At 37.6% G+C, this 14,493-nt stretch overlaps 1 protein-coding gene across 1 annotated transcript in view; it reads left to right on the forward strand.

Moving 5' to 3' along the window:
• Positions 1 to 14,493, forward strand: part of Ranbp2 (RAN binding protein 2) — a 56,388-nt gene that overhangs the window by 19,549 nt on the left and 22,346 nt on the right. Inside the window, exons 8-18 of the mRNA XM_038341291.2 lie at positions 1,393 to 1,480; positions 2,710 to 2,919; positions 4,521 to 4,702; positions 4,786 to 4,961; positions 5,116 to 5,239; positions 6,615 to 6,776; positions 6,965 to 7,102; positions 7,175 to 7,321; positions 8,468 to 8,647; positions 8,740 to 8,823; positions 11,272 to 11,407. Coding sequence (XP_038197219.1) covers positions 1,393 to 1,480; positions 2,710 to 2,919; positions 4,521 to 4,702; positions 4,786 to 4,961; positions 5,116 to 5,239; positions 6,615 to 6,776; positions 6,965 to 7,102; positions 7,175 to 7,321; positions 8,468 to 8,647; positions 8,740 to 8,823; positions 11,272 to 11,407 — 1,627 coding nt within the window. The remainder of the gene's footprint in view (positions 1 to 1,392; positions 1,481 to 2,709; positions 2,920 to 4,520; positions 4,703 to 4,785; positions 4,962 to 5,115; positions 5,240 to 6,614; positions 6,777 to 6,964; positions 7,103 to 7,174; positions 7,322 to 8,467; positions 8,648 to 8,739; positions 8,824 to 11,271; positions 11,408 to 14,493) is intronic.

Genomic DNA, 14,493 nt, shown 5'->3' on the forward strand with positions numbered 1-14,493 from the left:
ATTTTATTGCAACATTCATTTAGCAGAACAGTAGTAGTATGTGGTTTTTCCATAGGTCACTGGCCTGTTTAATCTCAGGGTTTTGGTTACCCAAGCAGCATTGGGCATGGGTTCCATTTCATGGAGTGGGCCTTAAGTCAAATCAGTTATTGGCTGGTTACTCCCACAAGCTTTATACCACTATTGCACCAGTGAATCTTGCAGACAAGTCGACCATAGTAGATGGAAGGGTGTGGTTGGGTTGGTGTTTTTTCTCCTTTTAATGTGAAGAGTATCTTTCCAGTATTGTCAATACTAGTCCATAGGTGCAAAGGGTCTAGTTAGGTACTAGCTCCGCTTCTCCATATTCAGTGGGTTGTAGGTGTTTGACAAGATCTTTTATAGCTCTGATTTGCCTGAAAGACCATGTGTAGCCCAGACAGGCCTTGAATTCACAGCAGATTCTTCTGCTATATCTGCTACTCCCTAATAAAAGCATAAGTAATCTTTGTGCTTTTTCTTAATAGAGCACATAAATTTCTTTTTTTTTTTCTCATGGTTTTTTTTTTTATATTTAAAAATTTCCATCTCCTCCCCTCCTCCTCCCCCCTCCCTCCCCTCCTCGTCCCCCTTCCCTCCCCTCCTTTTCCCCCTTCCCTCCCCTCCCCTCCACCCATACCTCCCCTCCCTCCCTCTCAAGGCCAAGGAGCCATCAGGGTTCCCCACTCTATGCTAAGACCAAGGTCCTCCCAACTCCCCCCAGGTCCAGGAAGGTGATCGACCAAGCTGAGAAGGCTCCCACAGAGCCCGTCCATGCAGAAGAATCAGAGCCCAGAGCCATTGTCCTTTGCTTCTCAGTCAGCCCCCGCTGTTGGCCACATTCAGAGAGACGGGTTTGGTCGCATGATCCATCAGTCCCATTCCAACTGGAGTTGGTGATCTCCCATTAGTTCTGTCCCACCGTCTCCATGAGTGAACGCACCCCTCTCATTCCTGACTTTCTCCCTCATGTTCTCGCTCCTGCTCCTCATCAGGACCTTGGGAGCTCAGTCCAGTGCTCCAATGTGGGGCTCAGTCACCTTCCCCATCTGTCGCCAGCTGGAGGTTCCCTCACGGTCCTGACTTTCTTTCTCATGTTCTCTCTCCTTCTGCTCCTCATCAGGACCTTGGGAGCTCAGTCCGGTGCTCCAATGTGGGGCTCTGTCATTTTCTTCATCTATCGTCAGGTGGAGGTTCAGTTCAGATGGAATGTCAGGGCACAGGATCAGGGATTCCAGGCCACATAAATTTCTTGTCAGCTGTTGTCCAATTAAGTTTAATTATTAACTGGCCATTTTTAAAAAGTAGTATGGAAAAGAACATCAGACTGTTGGAAATAGGGATATCATTGAATTTTTATTTTAAAATTGTCAGATTCCAAGACCAAAGGTTAAATTAATAAAAGGAGAAGCTGGACAAAATCTACTGGAAACAATGGCCCATGATCGACTTAGCCAATCAGGTAACAATACAATTTTAACTGATTAAATCCTAAAATGGTAAAAACTTAAAAATGGTTGCATTTGATTGTGTTGAGTTGAGTTGTGCATGTACTCACTGTATACCACTCAGGAGATGGTCTCTCTTTACCGTGTGGGTTCTGGGGTTTGAACTCAGGTCCTTGGTGGCAAGTGCCCTTAAAAAATAGCTGAGCCATCTTGTTATGTAAGATCTGAACTTTTATTAGGCTCCTTAACTTAAAGTTTTTCTAGTATTCAAAGATAATCTTTCATAATTCTTATTTTTGCCATATCAGATAAAGGTAGTACTATGGCAGGGATTAGGAAGAAAACACAACCAAATCGCTACATGGGGGAGGTGAGTGAGGAATGAACCTGGGACATCTTGGGCCATCTTGGGCCGGAGCTTCATGGCGTCTGTCTCCCTGAGGAGAGGCAGGGTGGTCTGACTAACTTCCCAGCATTCTGTTCTGTCTACTCCATCCACCTAAGGGCCGGCCTATCAAATGAGCCAGGCAGTTTCTTTATTTACCAATGAAATCAACTCAAACAGAAGACCCTCCCACATCAGTTCTTAATTCAATTAGTGGCTTGAAACAAATCCTTTTTTAAAAACTTATTGTATTTATTTTATATGTGTCAGTGTTCTATCTGTATGCATGACTGCATGGCAGAAGAGGGCATCAGATCCCATTATAGATGGTTGTGAACCACCATATGGTTGCTGGGAATTGAACTCAGGACTCCTGGAAGAGCAGCCAGGGCTCTTAACCACTGAACATTCTCTCCAGCTCTTGAAACAAGTCGTTAACGCCAAATAAGAAATTTCCATCAGTAGAGCTGGAAATAGGTACTGCCTTAAAACTGATTCAAAACAGCAGGAGTCTGAGAAGGTAGTTCTAGCCATGATTACATCAGGCCAGAGCTGTTGTCTGAGGGGCACTTAAATCCTGTACTTTCCTAAAATGCAAATTCCTTTAGTATTTTTAGTAATTTTGTCTCCTCCCTTTTGTTTACTTTATTATGTAAACACAGATACTGTGAAACCTATATTTTGTTTGTTTTCTATAAAGTACCATTTTTGTTGACCAGCTGTGATTTGCGACTTGGAAGATGAGGTCTGTGATAATTATGTTATTTCCTTCTTGGGTGTTTCAATGAAATGAAACAAGAAATGTGAGCAAATTAAATTGGTGTTCATCATAAAATGATGTAAAAAATTGTTTTTCAGGGCACATGTTGTTAAATTTAAGTCGCGGCAAGCAAGACTTTTTAAAGGAGGTTGTGGAATCTTTTGCTAATAAAAGTGGCCAGTCTGCTCTCTGTGATGCCCTGTTTTCCAGTCCATCATCCAAGGATAGATCTTTCCTCGGTAATGATGATATTGGAAACCTTAATGGACAAGTACCAGACCCTGATGACTTGGCTAGATATGATACTGGTAAGTTGTACATTTCAAAGGAAATGCTCTTCATTGTAATCCATTTATACCTGGAAGGCTCATAGTCTTAATAGTTTTTGAATTCTTCCCAGGTTTATTTTGGCAGGAGGTAGAGGTGGAAGTTAAAAAGAGTCTGTGTATAGATGACACTTTTTCTTTATATTATATATTTCTTGCTGCTTTTGTGAATTTTCTATCCTGTATGTATGTATCTCTATCTATCTATCTATCTATCTATCTATCTATCTATCTATCTATCTATCTATCTATCTATCTATCTATGCTATGTGCTTTAAACCATTCAGCATTCAATTTGTTTTTTTGTACTACAAAAATATAATAATACTGAGAACTTTATTTAAATAGGATCCTTTTGTTTTGTTTTGAGACACAGTCTTACTATGTAGCCTTGCTTGGTCTGGCCTAGAATTAGCTCTGTAGACAATGATGGCCTCACACTCACGGAGATCCACCTGCCTCTGCTTCCCAAGTACTGAGATTAAAATTAAAATTATTCACTACCATGCCCGGCGTCATTTAACCGCGTTTTAATGAAAATTGTATGTAACATTTTTCTTTTCCTGCGTTTTTCCAGTTGTTTTCTTCCCTTGTCTTTTTCTACTTGCCGAGATTTGGCTTTATGTTCTAGGATTATTTTTTGGTAATTTTTGTCAAGCTTTTAGCCCATTGACAACCACCTTGCTGGGATGAATGTCCATGTGGACAGTTGTGCTGTTAGCCTCTTCTCGTGTACCAGTTCATCGTAGATGACCTATTTAGCTGACATTTTACTGAAAAGGTTCTACCTCTTTAGTAAACATTATATAACCTGAAGTACTTTATCCCTATAGATAAGCAGTTATGATCACAAAGGGAAGCATATGATAGAATATGGTTTAAAATTAATTCATTGGAGATTCCTAAAACTGAAATTACTGGGATAGATAAGTACCTTTGTCTCTTGCAGATTGATATAATGCTAGCATTTCTGGAAAACTTGGGCTCTCTTTACTCCAGAAGCCCATAACTTTTTCAGTATTACATTTCTTGTAGATGAAAAAATGCTTTTTGCTATACTCATAAGTTAATATAAAATGGTATTTCATTGCTACTTAATGACTTCTTAATGAAAGGAGCATCTTTCCAAAATTTTTATAAAGTAGGAATTATTTACTTGCTTTGTCAAGTTTCTTTTATTTTTAAAAATGATTTATTGATTGATTGACTGATGACTCTTATTTTCTCAGATGGCATGGAACTTATTTACTTTTTTTATTAAAATTTATAAAGTGTAGGTGGGTGTAGTGGCACACTCCTTTAATCCCAGCACTCAGGAGGCAGAGGCAAGTGAATCGAGGCCACAGAGTAAGTTCCAAGGACAGCTAGGGCTATAACAGAAACCCTTGTCTTAAATCCCAAGCAAATCAAACAAAATTTTATAAAGTGTAATGCATTTAATAAGAATGTGAAAATTTGCTATATTTAGTTTTCAGTTTTGAAACAGCAGTTTGTTATTAAGTTTAATGTTAGCTTAATTGTTTATTTTGGCAAACTAAAGACCCAAAGAAAATGTACATGGTCAGTTTTCCCCTTTGTTTCAGGTGCCATTCGAGCACATAATGGTAGTCTCCAGCACCTTACCTGGCTTGGCTTACAATGGAATTCACTTCCTATGTTACCAGCAATTCGAAAATGGCTAAAACAGCTCTTTCATCATTTGCCTCAAGAAACTTCAAGGCTTGAAACAAATGCACCAGAATCAATATGTATTTTAGATCTTGAAGTAAGCAATGATTATAATTGATTAAATATTTCGAGTGTTTGTAATTTGTTTTTCTAACTCGCCATTTTTTAAAATTGAAACAGGTATTCTTACTTGGAGTTATATATACCAGCCATTTACAGTTAAAGGAGAAGTGTAATTCTCATCACACTTCGTATCATCCACTGTGTTTGCCGCTTCCTGTCTGCAGACAGCTTTGTACAGAAAGACAGAAATCCTGGTGGGATGCAGTTTGTACTCTGATTCACAGAAAGGCAGTGTGAGTAGTAAAACAGTAGTGATCCTTTAACTTATGGCCTGGGTTTTACTAGGGATTTAATTAATTCATGTGAAGGTTTCATTTGTCATATGACAGCATATTTGGTAAGTGTTGAGCTGCATTTCTTTAAAGTAGTTCTGTTAAACTTTTATAGACCTGGAACGTCAGCAAAATTGCGACTTCTTGTTCAGCGTGAAATAAACACTCTGAGAGGCCAGGAAAAACATGGCCTTCAACCTGCTCTACTTGTGCATTGGGCACAGTGTCTTCAGAAAACAGTGAGTGCCATGAAGTGTGTGTGTGTGTCTTCCTGCCTGCCTGCCTGCCTGCCTGCCTTCCTCTCCCTCCCTCCCTCCCTCCCTCCCTCCCTCCCTCCCTCCCTCCCTCCCTCCCCCCTCCCTCCCCCCCTCCCTCCCTCTCTCTTTCAGAACATTGACTTACCTCCAAAGGCAGAGGCAGGCAGATCTTTGTGAGTTCAAGGCCATCCTCGTCTACAAATTGAGTTCTAGAATAGCCAGGGCTATTATACAGAGAAACCCTGTCTCAAAAAACCAACCAACCACCCAGCCAATCAACCAACCCAACAGAAAAAAACCATTGCCTTTAACAAAAGTCTTTTTCCATAATAAAGTTAATGCACTTACACATAAGTGATGAGTGAAATACTGCCTACTACTTACTATGTGCTATGTACCAGATTAGAAGTAGATGTTTAGCTTTCTGACCAAAGTGTTACTTCCACAGGCAGGTTTGGTTATCTAAAAATGGCAGGGTTTGCTTCAGAGAGGATTGAACAGGATCTCACATAGCTTTGACTGGCCTTATGTGGCCAAGGGAGACCTTGAACTACTACTCCAATTACCTCTGCATTCCAAGTACCAAGATTTGCAGTTGTGTATCACCATGGTCACCTTAAAAAATGGCAACTCTCAAAAATAGATTGGGCCAACTCATTAGTAAATGTACTAGACTTTTTCTTTTGGGTCACCAACCAGCTCCTAAATCATGACATGGAGACTTATTCTTAGTTTTGAATGGTTGGCCTAGCTTAGCCTCATTTCTGGCTAACTCTTTTATCTTAACCCTTTTTTCTTTCTTTCTTTCTTTTTTTTTTTTTTTTTTTTTAAGTCTACCTTTTGCCTTGGAGCTTTTTACCTTTTCTTTTCTGTATAACTTTGACTACTTGTCATGTATAACTGGCTGGCAACTGGCCTTGTTGTTTCTGGCCCTAAGTGTATCCTAGTTCTCTCTCTGAGCCTAGATTTCTCCTATTTATACTCTCTGCTGGCCAGTCTCATCCATCTTATTTCTGCCTAGCTGGTGTCAGTTAAGCTCTTTATTAGACCAATTAGACTGTCACCTTAGACAGTCAAGGTGAAACAAGTGTAACACATCTGTACATAGTTAAACAAGTGTAACATCTTTTACGTTGTTAACAAAAGCAGCAGAAACAAATGTAACACATCTTCACATAGTTAAAGTAATATTCTGCAACATAAACAAATGTAACACATCTTTGTCTAGTTAAAATAACATTCCATAACAAGTAGAGGCAGTTAGTAACTTTTGATGTTCCATTTCATTTTGATTTGAATCTTTTATCATTTCTCTAAACTATTTGTGAAGTTTTGGAATTCTGACTGTCTCTTTTAGGGCAGCAGTCTTAATTCTTTTTACGATCAACGGGAATACATAGGCAGAAGTGTCCATTATTGGAAGAAAGTTTTACCATTGTTGAAGATGATCAGAAAGAAGAATAGCATTCCTGAACCTATAGATCCTCTGTTTAAACATTTCCATAGTGTGGATATTCAGGTAATAATGCACTCTTAATAAATTTATTGCATATGTAATTTATACACATATAGATAATAACTACTTCAGCAAATTGCCTTGTTATTTAATGATAGTGGTGCTTCCTAAATCATGTAGCTGACAAAAATTTTAATCTGGAAAGCATGTCGGTTGGAAGCAGTTTAAGTAACAGTTCTACATGTTCTTAGGCATCTGAAATTGGAGACTATGAAGAAGATGCACACATAACCTTTGCTATATTGGATGCTGTTAATGGAAATATAGAAGATGCCATGACTGCTTTTGAATCTATTAAAAATGTAGTTTCTTATTGGAATCTTGCACTGGTAAGTGATGTGGGAATTGAATTTTGTTTTGTTTGTTTGTTTGCTTTGAAAATCTAATTGTACCTTGTGTAGATTTTTCACAGGAAAGCTGAAGACATTGAAAATGATGCCCTGTCTCCTGAAGAACAAGAAGAGTGCAAAAATTACCTGAGAAAGACAAGGGACTACCTGATAAAGATTTTAGACGACAGTGATTCAAATATTTCTGTGCTTCAGAAAGTAAGTTGTTGGTTGTTTTCTGTAATTTAGTATTATTGAGAACTTCCCAGGTTTTATATTTTGGTAACTCTTAAATCTTTCAGTATCCCTTGCATTAGATGTACCAGGGGCTTGTGTGTAGCGTGAATGTGTGCTGATTCTTAACACTTTAAGTTTGGTATCTCTTTAAAAAATAACAACAGCAAAAACTTGGCAGTTGGGGTTAGGAAGATCGTTGTACAAGTGCGAGGGTCCAAGAACGACTACCCAGCACACAGGCAGATTCCAGGTGGCCATGACCCACCCCATTTGTAATTCCAGTACTCAGGAGGCCATAATAGGTGATCCCTTAAGTAAGCTTGCTAGTTAGACCAGCTGAAGCTCCAGATTCAGCGAGAGACCATCCTTTGGTATACAAGGTGGAGATGGTAATCAAAGAAAATGTTTGATATTAACCTCTGACTTCCACATGCACATGTGTGCACAGATTTTTGCACATGCATGTGTGAATATGAACAACACACACACACCCAAAAAACATAAAACTTTGGTATCTAGGTACATACTAGTTTCTAAAATAGGCAGCAATTTTGTCTTTTTGGCATGTAATTAAAATGAATATAATAACTTGAGGACTAGTTCTTGAAGAATTTCGGTGAAGTGAAACCAGAGTATTTTTCTTGTTTCCTTGGCGTGTTAGCAGTTCACACTCATAGTGGTTTCATGTTTAGCCTTCCTTCTGAGTATTTTGTTTATTAACATTACTGCTGCTCTTAGATGAGGGTTCACATCACCTGGTGCATCTCAGCATCTACATTTCACTCTGTTCAAAGTATCTTAGGAGAATCAGTGACTTTGTCCATATGGAAAATTCTTTATCAGTTTGACTTACAGAGATACTAGAAGCAACTTAGACTTTAGATTCTACAATGTGCTTATATGTATAACTTAACATGTATTAAAATGCTTGTTAAGATGTCCTGCGGTGCCCACGTGTAGTTTTTACAAAATGCTGAGGCAGGACTGAAAATTCAAGTGTACCCTGGGCTACCAGGTGAAATCCTGTCTCAAACTAAGAAGAGAGGAAAGTGCAAGCAGTTTAATAAAATAGATTCCTTTATTTCTTATTTTGGCATATTTTTGCAAACTAAAACCTTTTGTTTTTAGTTGCCTGTTCCCCTTGAGTCTGTAAAAGAGATGCTGAACTCAGTTATGCAGGAACTTGAAGACTACAGTGAAGGAGGTACTCTTTATAGAAATGGCTGCTTGCGAAATGCAGATTCAGAGATAAAACACTCTACACCGTCGCCTACCAAATATTCTCTATCACCAAGTAAAAGTTACAAGGCAAGTAGAAAAGAAAGAAATTATTGTATTGTGATGTTCTTTTCTAAATGTCATAAACACTGTTAACATTGTATGTATATTTGTATGTTTAGTATTCTCCAAAAACACCACCTCGATGGGCAGAAGATCAAAATTCTTTACTAAAAATAATCTGCCAGCAAGTAGAGGCCATTAAGGTAACCACTTAATTAGACTAAATGTAACTCTTACGCTATGATTTTTCTCTCTGATCATTTCCTAACCCTCTTTCCAACCCCCCCTTCACCTATAGGTTTCTCTGTGTAGTTCTTGAACTCACTCTGTAGCCCAGGCTGGCCTTGGACTCATAGAGATCTGCCTGCTCCTGCCTCCCAAGTACTAGGATCAAAGATGTACACCACTATTCCTCAGCCCTCCATGCCTAGTTTTTTGTTTCCTCTCCTTTCCCTTTTTTTCCTTTCTCCCTTTTTCCATTTTCCTTTCTTTTCCCTTTGCTTTTTTTTCTTTTTTTGGTTTGGTTTTTCTTGGTTCATTACTTTCTTTCAGTTGATCAAAATGCCCTTATTCTACTCTATAGAGATCAATTATATATCCTGTTTTGTGTTACATCTCTCTTTACTGTTAACCATATTTTCTAAATTACTTACACATCTATTTCCATATGAGATGTGGATAAAACCTTTTATCTAAATCATAGTATGATTTTTGTTAATCTCTCTACGATTGACTTGTACTACTGTGCACTGTCATACCTTTTTCTCTTGATTCTTTTCTCAGTGTGGCTATTGTTAAAGTATGTCAACCTTATCACTAGGAATTTAAAAATTGTATGCACTTAATTATTTTCTGTTTAAATGCTTTTATATTATATGAATTGTTTAATTATAGTGTAGCATTTAAGGGGACTTCATTTTAGAATTATAAATACAGATTTTTTTTTCCTAATGCTTTTTGGGTAAGAGCAAAATTATTTCTATACCTAATATTATACTAAGGACATTTTGCTATGTGGTGATTATTATGGTACATAATCAGCACTGTTCAGATTTGAAAACTGGCTAAGTGACAGAATTTTGAGTTTGTACAGTTACTATGTGTTACACGAACCATGATAACACATCAGAGTTTGAATATTCAGGTTTCAGTCATTCCGTATTATATGCTGTGGAAATGTAGTGGAGCACTACTTGGTAAGCCTGTAAAACTGGCTACTATGCAGAACTCTGACTCTAGTTGTTAATTATTGAGCAATTAGATTTTTTTAAGATTTATTTATTTATTACGTATAGTGTTTGTAAACCAGAAGAGGGTACCAAGTCTCATTATAGATGGTTGTGAGCCACTATATGGTTGCTAGGAATTCAACTCAAGACCTCTGAAAGAGTTGTTTATGTATTTGAAACATAATTATAGTATAGGAAGGTCTCAAACGTGTAGTTTTCCTGCTCGCTTTCCCTTAAGCTGGGATTATATATGTGAGCTACCACTCCACTTAAGCATTTCTCGAATAAGAGAGCAGATAATACTAGGGTTTTTTTTTTTTTTTTTTTTTTTTTTTTTTTTTTTTTTTAAATGATCTCAGTTGTTATAAGTTGGTTAGATACCTCGGCAGAGAATTTTGATGCTGTTTTCAAAATTGACCTGTCATCTGGATATTATTTCTTACTTCTTGGGAAAAACAAAGCAAAACAGGTCGTGGTTTTTCTTGCATACTTTAATCCCAGCAGAGGCAGGTGGGTTTGAGGCCAGCCTGGTGTACAGAGTGAGTTCGAGGACAGGCAGGGCTACACAGAGAAATCCTGTCTCAGAAAACAAAATAACAGAAGAAAAAAAATTCATTGGTTAGAATTGCAAGAGGAAATTTTGTAATTTCTGGGGTTGGGTTGGGTAAGATAGCTATGTAGAAGGCAGTGGTGTGTCTGCCATCTTGTCTGGTAGGAGAGAGAGTATAAAGACATCTTGGAGGATCAGATATCAGTTCTGTCATTTTCTGCATCTAACTATCTAATCTTTGCCTGTCTATTTAAGGTTTGATATCAGTGTCTGTCTAATTTGAAGTGTATGAGTTCTCTTGTTTACTAACGACATGGTATAACTAAGAATGTATACATGATAAATTTTGAGCAGATACTGTTTTCAGTTGCTGTGAGTAATTTGTCATTACCTTGGAAGTTTGTTTTCACCCCCACGTGGTTAAGTATTGAGAGGTGACCGTCAGTGCTAATTAGCCCAAATGACGAGAAGAACAGAGCAGTACAGGGAGAAGATCTTACAGGCTGAGTAGGTAGCTTGAGAGCTTGAGAACAATGGGTATCAGAAAAAGAAATTTATTTATCTTAAGTTTTATGAATAAGTGTTTTAGCGAGACTAAATTTTATGAAGATTAATGTAAGTTAAGTATGGAATGGAAATTAAATAAGATTTAGGGAATTAGTTCTTTGGGATAGAGTTAAAATGAAAAATTATAGTAGACATTTTAACACATTAAAGAACCATGTTCTTAGTACCTAGATTCCAGTGGAGAGTATATTCTAAAAGATACCACCAAGTATTTAAATTTAAAATATTTGCTAAGTGGTCGCTGTTACTGTTCCTAGTATTATATAATTAGATGTTTAACTTTTCCTTTTATTTTCTTTAAATAGAAAGAAATGCAGGAATTGAAGTTAAATAGTAATAACTCTGCCTCCCCTCATCGCTGGCCTCCAGAACATTATGGACAAGACCCAGCTCCTGATGGGTACCAGGGTTCACAAACTTTTCACGGGGCTCCGCTAACAGGTAAGCTGGCAACCGAGCAACCCCAAATCCAATAAATATTACCCTTTTAAAAATTTTTCCCTTTTTTATAGTACTGAGATTTCAACTTGAAGCTGCATGCTTTCTAGATAGATGTTCTATCTCTGAGCTGTACCCCCAGCTCAGTTCCCCCCGTCCCCCAAGACTTAAATAGGTAACTTGTGAATTTAACTTGTCTGTGATTTTGTACATTCCAATATATGTTTACTTACATGTTTCTTCAAACTTTATATTTAGTATACTGAAATTTTATAAGTCCAGTCAGAAACAAAACAAATCTTATATTAAATCTCAAGGAATGTTTTAGAATCTTTTTATATACATTGTAGCTAAACTGGGAAATGTTTCATAATTTGAAACATGTTGAGCAATATTTTTAGGTACTGAGATGGTGCCTAATAAGAACTTAAACCTCTTGAGTTATTTTGATGGTGTTTAGAGAGACAGGAAGGTAATTAATTTTCATTGTGAGCCTAGTCTTTTATGGCTGAGTCATTTCTCCAGCCCTTATTTTGAAATGTGATTATTCACCGGGAAACCCATAATGAGCTGCTCTCTTGCTGTCTGTCTGTCTGTCTGTCTGTCTAATCAATCAATTGCTCAATCTGTCTATTGAGATAAAGGTTTATTATTCAACTCTGGATGGCCTGGAACTCACTGTAGACCAGGGTGACCTCAAACTCATTTCATTCATTCCAATTCTTTCACCTGCTTCTTCTACCCAAGTGCTAAGATTATACCCACACACCCCCACAGCTGGCTCCATAATAAGTTCATTTTAAAGTTTTTCTTACATTTTAGCTATATAATATAACTCCTAAAATATGGAGTTGATATTTGTTTCATATAATTACCTTGAGCGTTTGTGTGTGTGCAGATAGGTATGGCAATGTTTATTGTGGGTTGGTTATGTACGAAAGTACATTTTGTATAATTTTATCACAGTAACAGTGTGTAAAAATACTCTTGGTAATTTTAGTTTTATAGATGAAGAAATGATTTTTGAAGAATTAGTTTATCCATTAGTACTTACTAGTTACTGATAAATTGGTATTTTTATCCCTAACTCAGAAGTAACTTGCCAGTATGGTATAGCGCCTCCCGGTGGTCAGCAATAATAAAAATACATTTCTTACCTGACAGATTACTCAAATGGTATTCCTATTCTGAGATCTGAAATTCTGTAAAACCTAAAACTTAATAGTATGATAGGTCGGTCGGTCAGTCTGTCTGTCTGTCTGTCTTTCTTTCTTTCTTTCTTTCTTTTTCTTTTTTTTTTTTTTTTTTTGGTTTTTCGAGACATAAAGTTTCTTTTTTTTTTTAATATTTATTTATTTAGTATACAGTATTCTGTCTGCTTGTATGCGTGCAGGCCAGAAGAGGGCGCCAGACTTTATTACAGATGGTTGCAAGTCACCATGTGGTTGCTGGGAATTGAACTCAGGACCTTTGGAAGAGCAGGCAGTGCTCTTAACCACTGAGCCATCTCTCCAGCCCGACACAAGGTTTCTTGTAGAAGCTCTGGCTGTCCTGGAACTTGCTTAGTAGACCAGGCTGGCCTCAAACTCACAGATCTGCCTGCTTCTGCCTCCCAAGTTCTGGGATAATAGGCATGAGCCACTGTGCCTAGCTCTTTTTTTTTTTTTTTTTTTTCTTTTGTGGTAGCTCTTGAGTGACAAGGTGTCCTAAGTGGAAAAGTCCTACACAATACACTCATATAAGAGGATGTTGTCAAAATACAGATTCACTGAAAATGTAGGCAGGGTATGGTGGCAAACATGGTTATAGTCCAGTACTCAAGATGCTGAAGCAGGAAGATCACAAGTCTAAGGCCAGTCTTGCCTGCTTCGTGAGGCCCTGTCTCAGAAACAATCAAATTGAATTGAATGAATGAATGAATGAATTAATTTGGTATTACTTGCTTTCTATCCTTAAGACATCTTTATGTATATGCAAATATTCTGATACCTTTGGCACCAAAAAATTTGGACAAGAACTAACTTAATTAGGACTGTAATGTATATTGATTATTTTGTTTTGTTCATTTTGACAACATCTTACTTTGTAGCCCAGACTGGACTGGAACCCATGATTTAGCTCAAAACTGACTTCAAACTTAGAGTGATTCTCATGTCTCTGCCTGAGGGGTGGGATTGATGTTAGTGTAAGATGTAGTTTACGTACGCACACTGCGCTCTGGTCCGTGGAGTCACACTGAGAGTTCTCTCAGGTCTCTTCTCATGGTGACTCCTCGGTGTGAGCAAGGTTTCATGAAGGTAAACTTAGTGTCACACATTACATAGAAAGTATGTGTTTAGAGTGTAGACCTTGCCTGCTTAAAACTCTTGTGTAGGGGATTAAATAGACTGGCTGTCCTCTAGTGTTTATTAGTTCCTGTGTGCAGCAATTACTTAGGTACCTCTTTGGTTACAATTTCCATTTCTTCTGTGTACAGGCAAAAAGGATCTTTTTTGGTGTCATATAATTCTATAAACATTCACATTGTTGTATTCTTTTTTTTTTTTTTTTTTTTTTTTTTTGGTTTTTCGAGACAGGGTTTCTCTGTGGCTTTGGATCCTGTCCTGGAACTAGCTCTTGTAGACCAGGCTGGTCTCGAACTCACAGAGATCCGCCTGCCTCTGCCTCCCGAGTGCTGGGATTAAAGGCGTGCGCCACCACCGCCCGGCTGTTGTATTCTTTTAATGATAAAAAAAATTGCGATGGCTAGTACATCCTTGTTTTATAGTTAAGAAATACTTCAGTTGCTTGTTGGCAAGGTCATAAACTTATTGGAAGCTTATTTATCTCCCGTGCTCATAGTAAATAATAAAGGAATTCTTGTTGTCTTTTAAAAATGAGATGCCTAGAAGGTAAAGACAAATCTCAGAAGTACTGAGCAATTTAGTGAAAACTAAAGATTAACCACCCTTTAAAAACATACACAGTCTTTAAAACTTTTATATTTGTTTTATGCATATAAGTATTTTGTCTGCATGTGTGTCTGTGCACCATATGTGTGCCTAGTGCCTGAAACTGGAAGAAGACTTCAGATTCTCTGGAACTGGAGC

The sequence above is a fragment of the Arvicola amphibius genome, chromosome 9, assembly GCF_903992535.2.
Source record: "Arvicola amphibius chromosome 9, mArvAmp1.2, whole genome shotgun sequence".
NCBI classification, from domain to species: Eukaryota; Metazoa; Chordata; class Mammalia; order Rodentia; family Cricetidae; genus Arvicola; species Arvicola amphibius.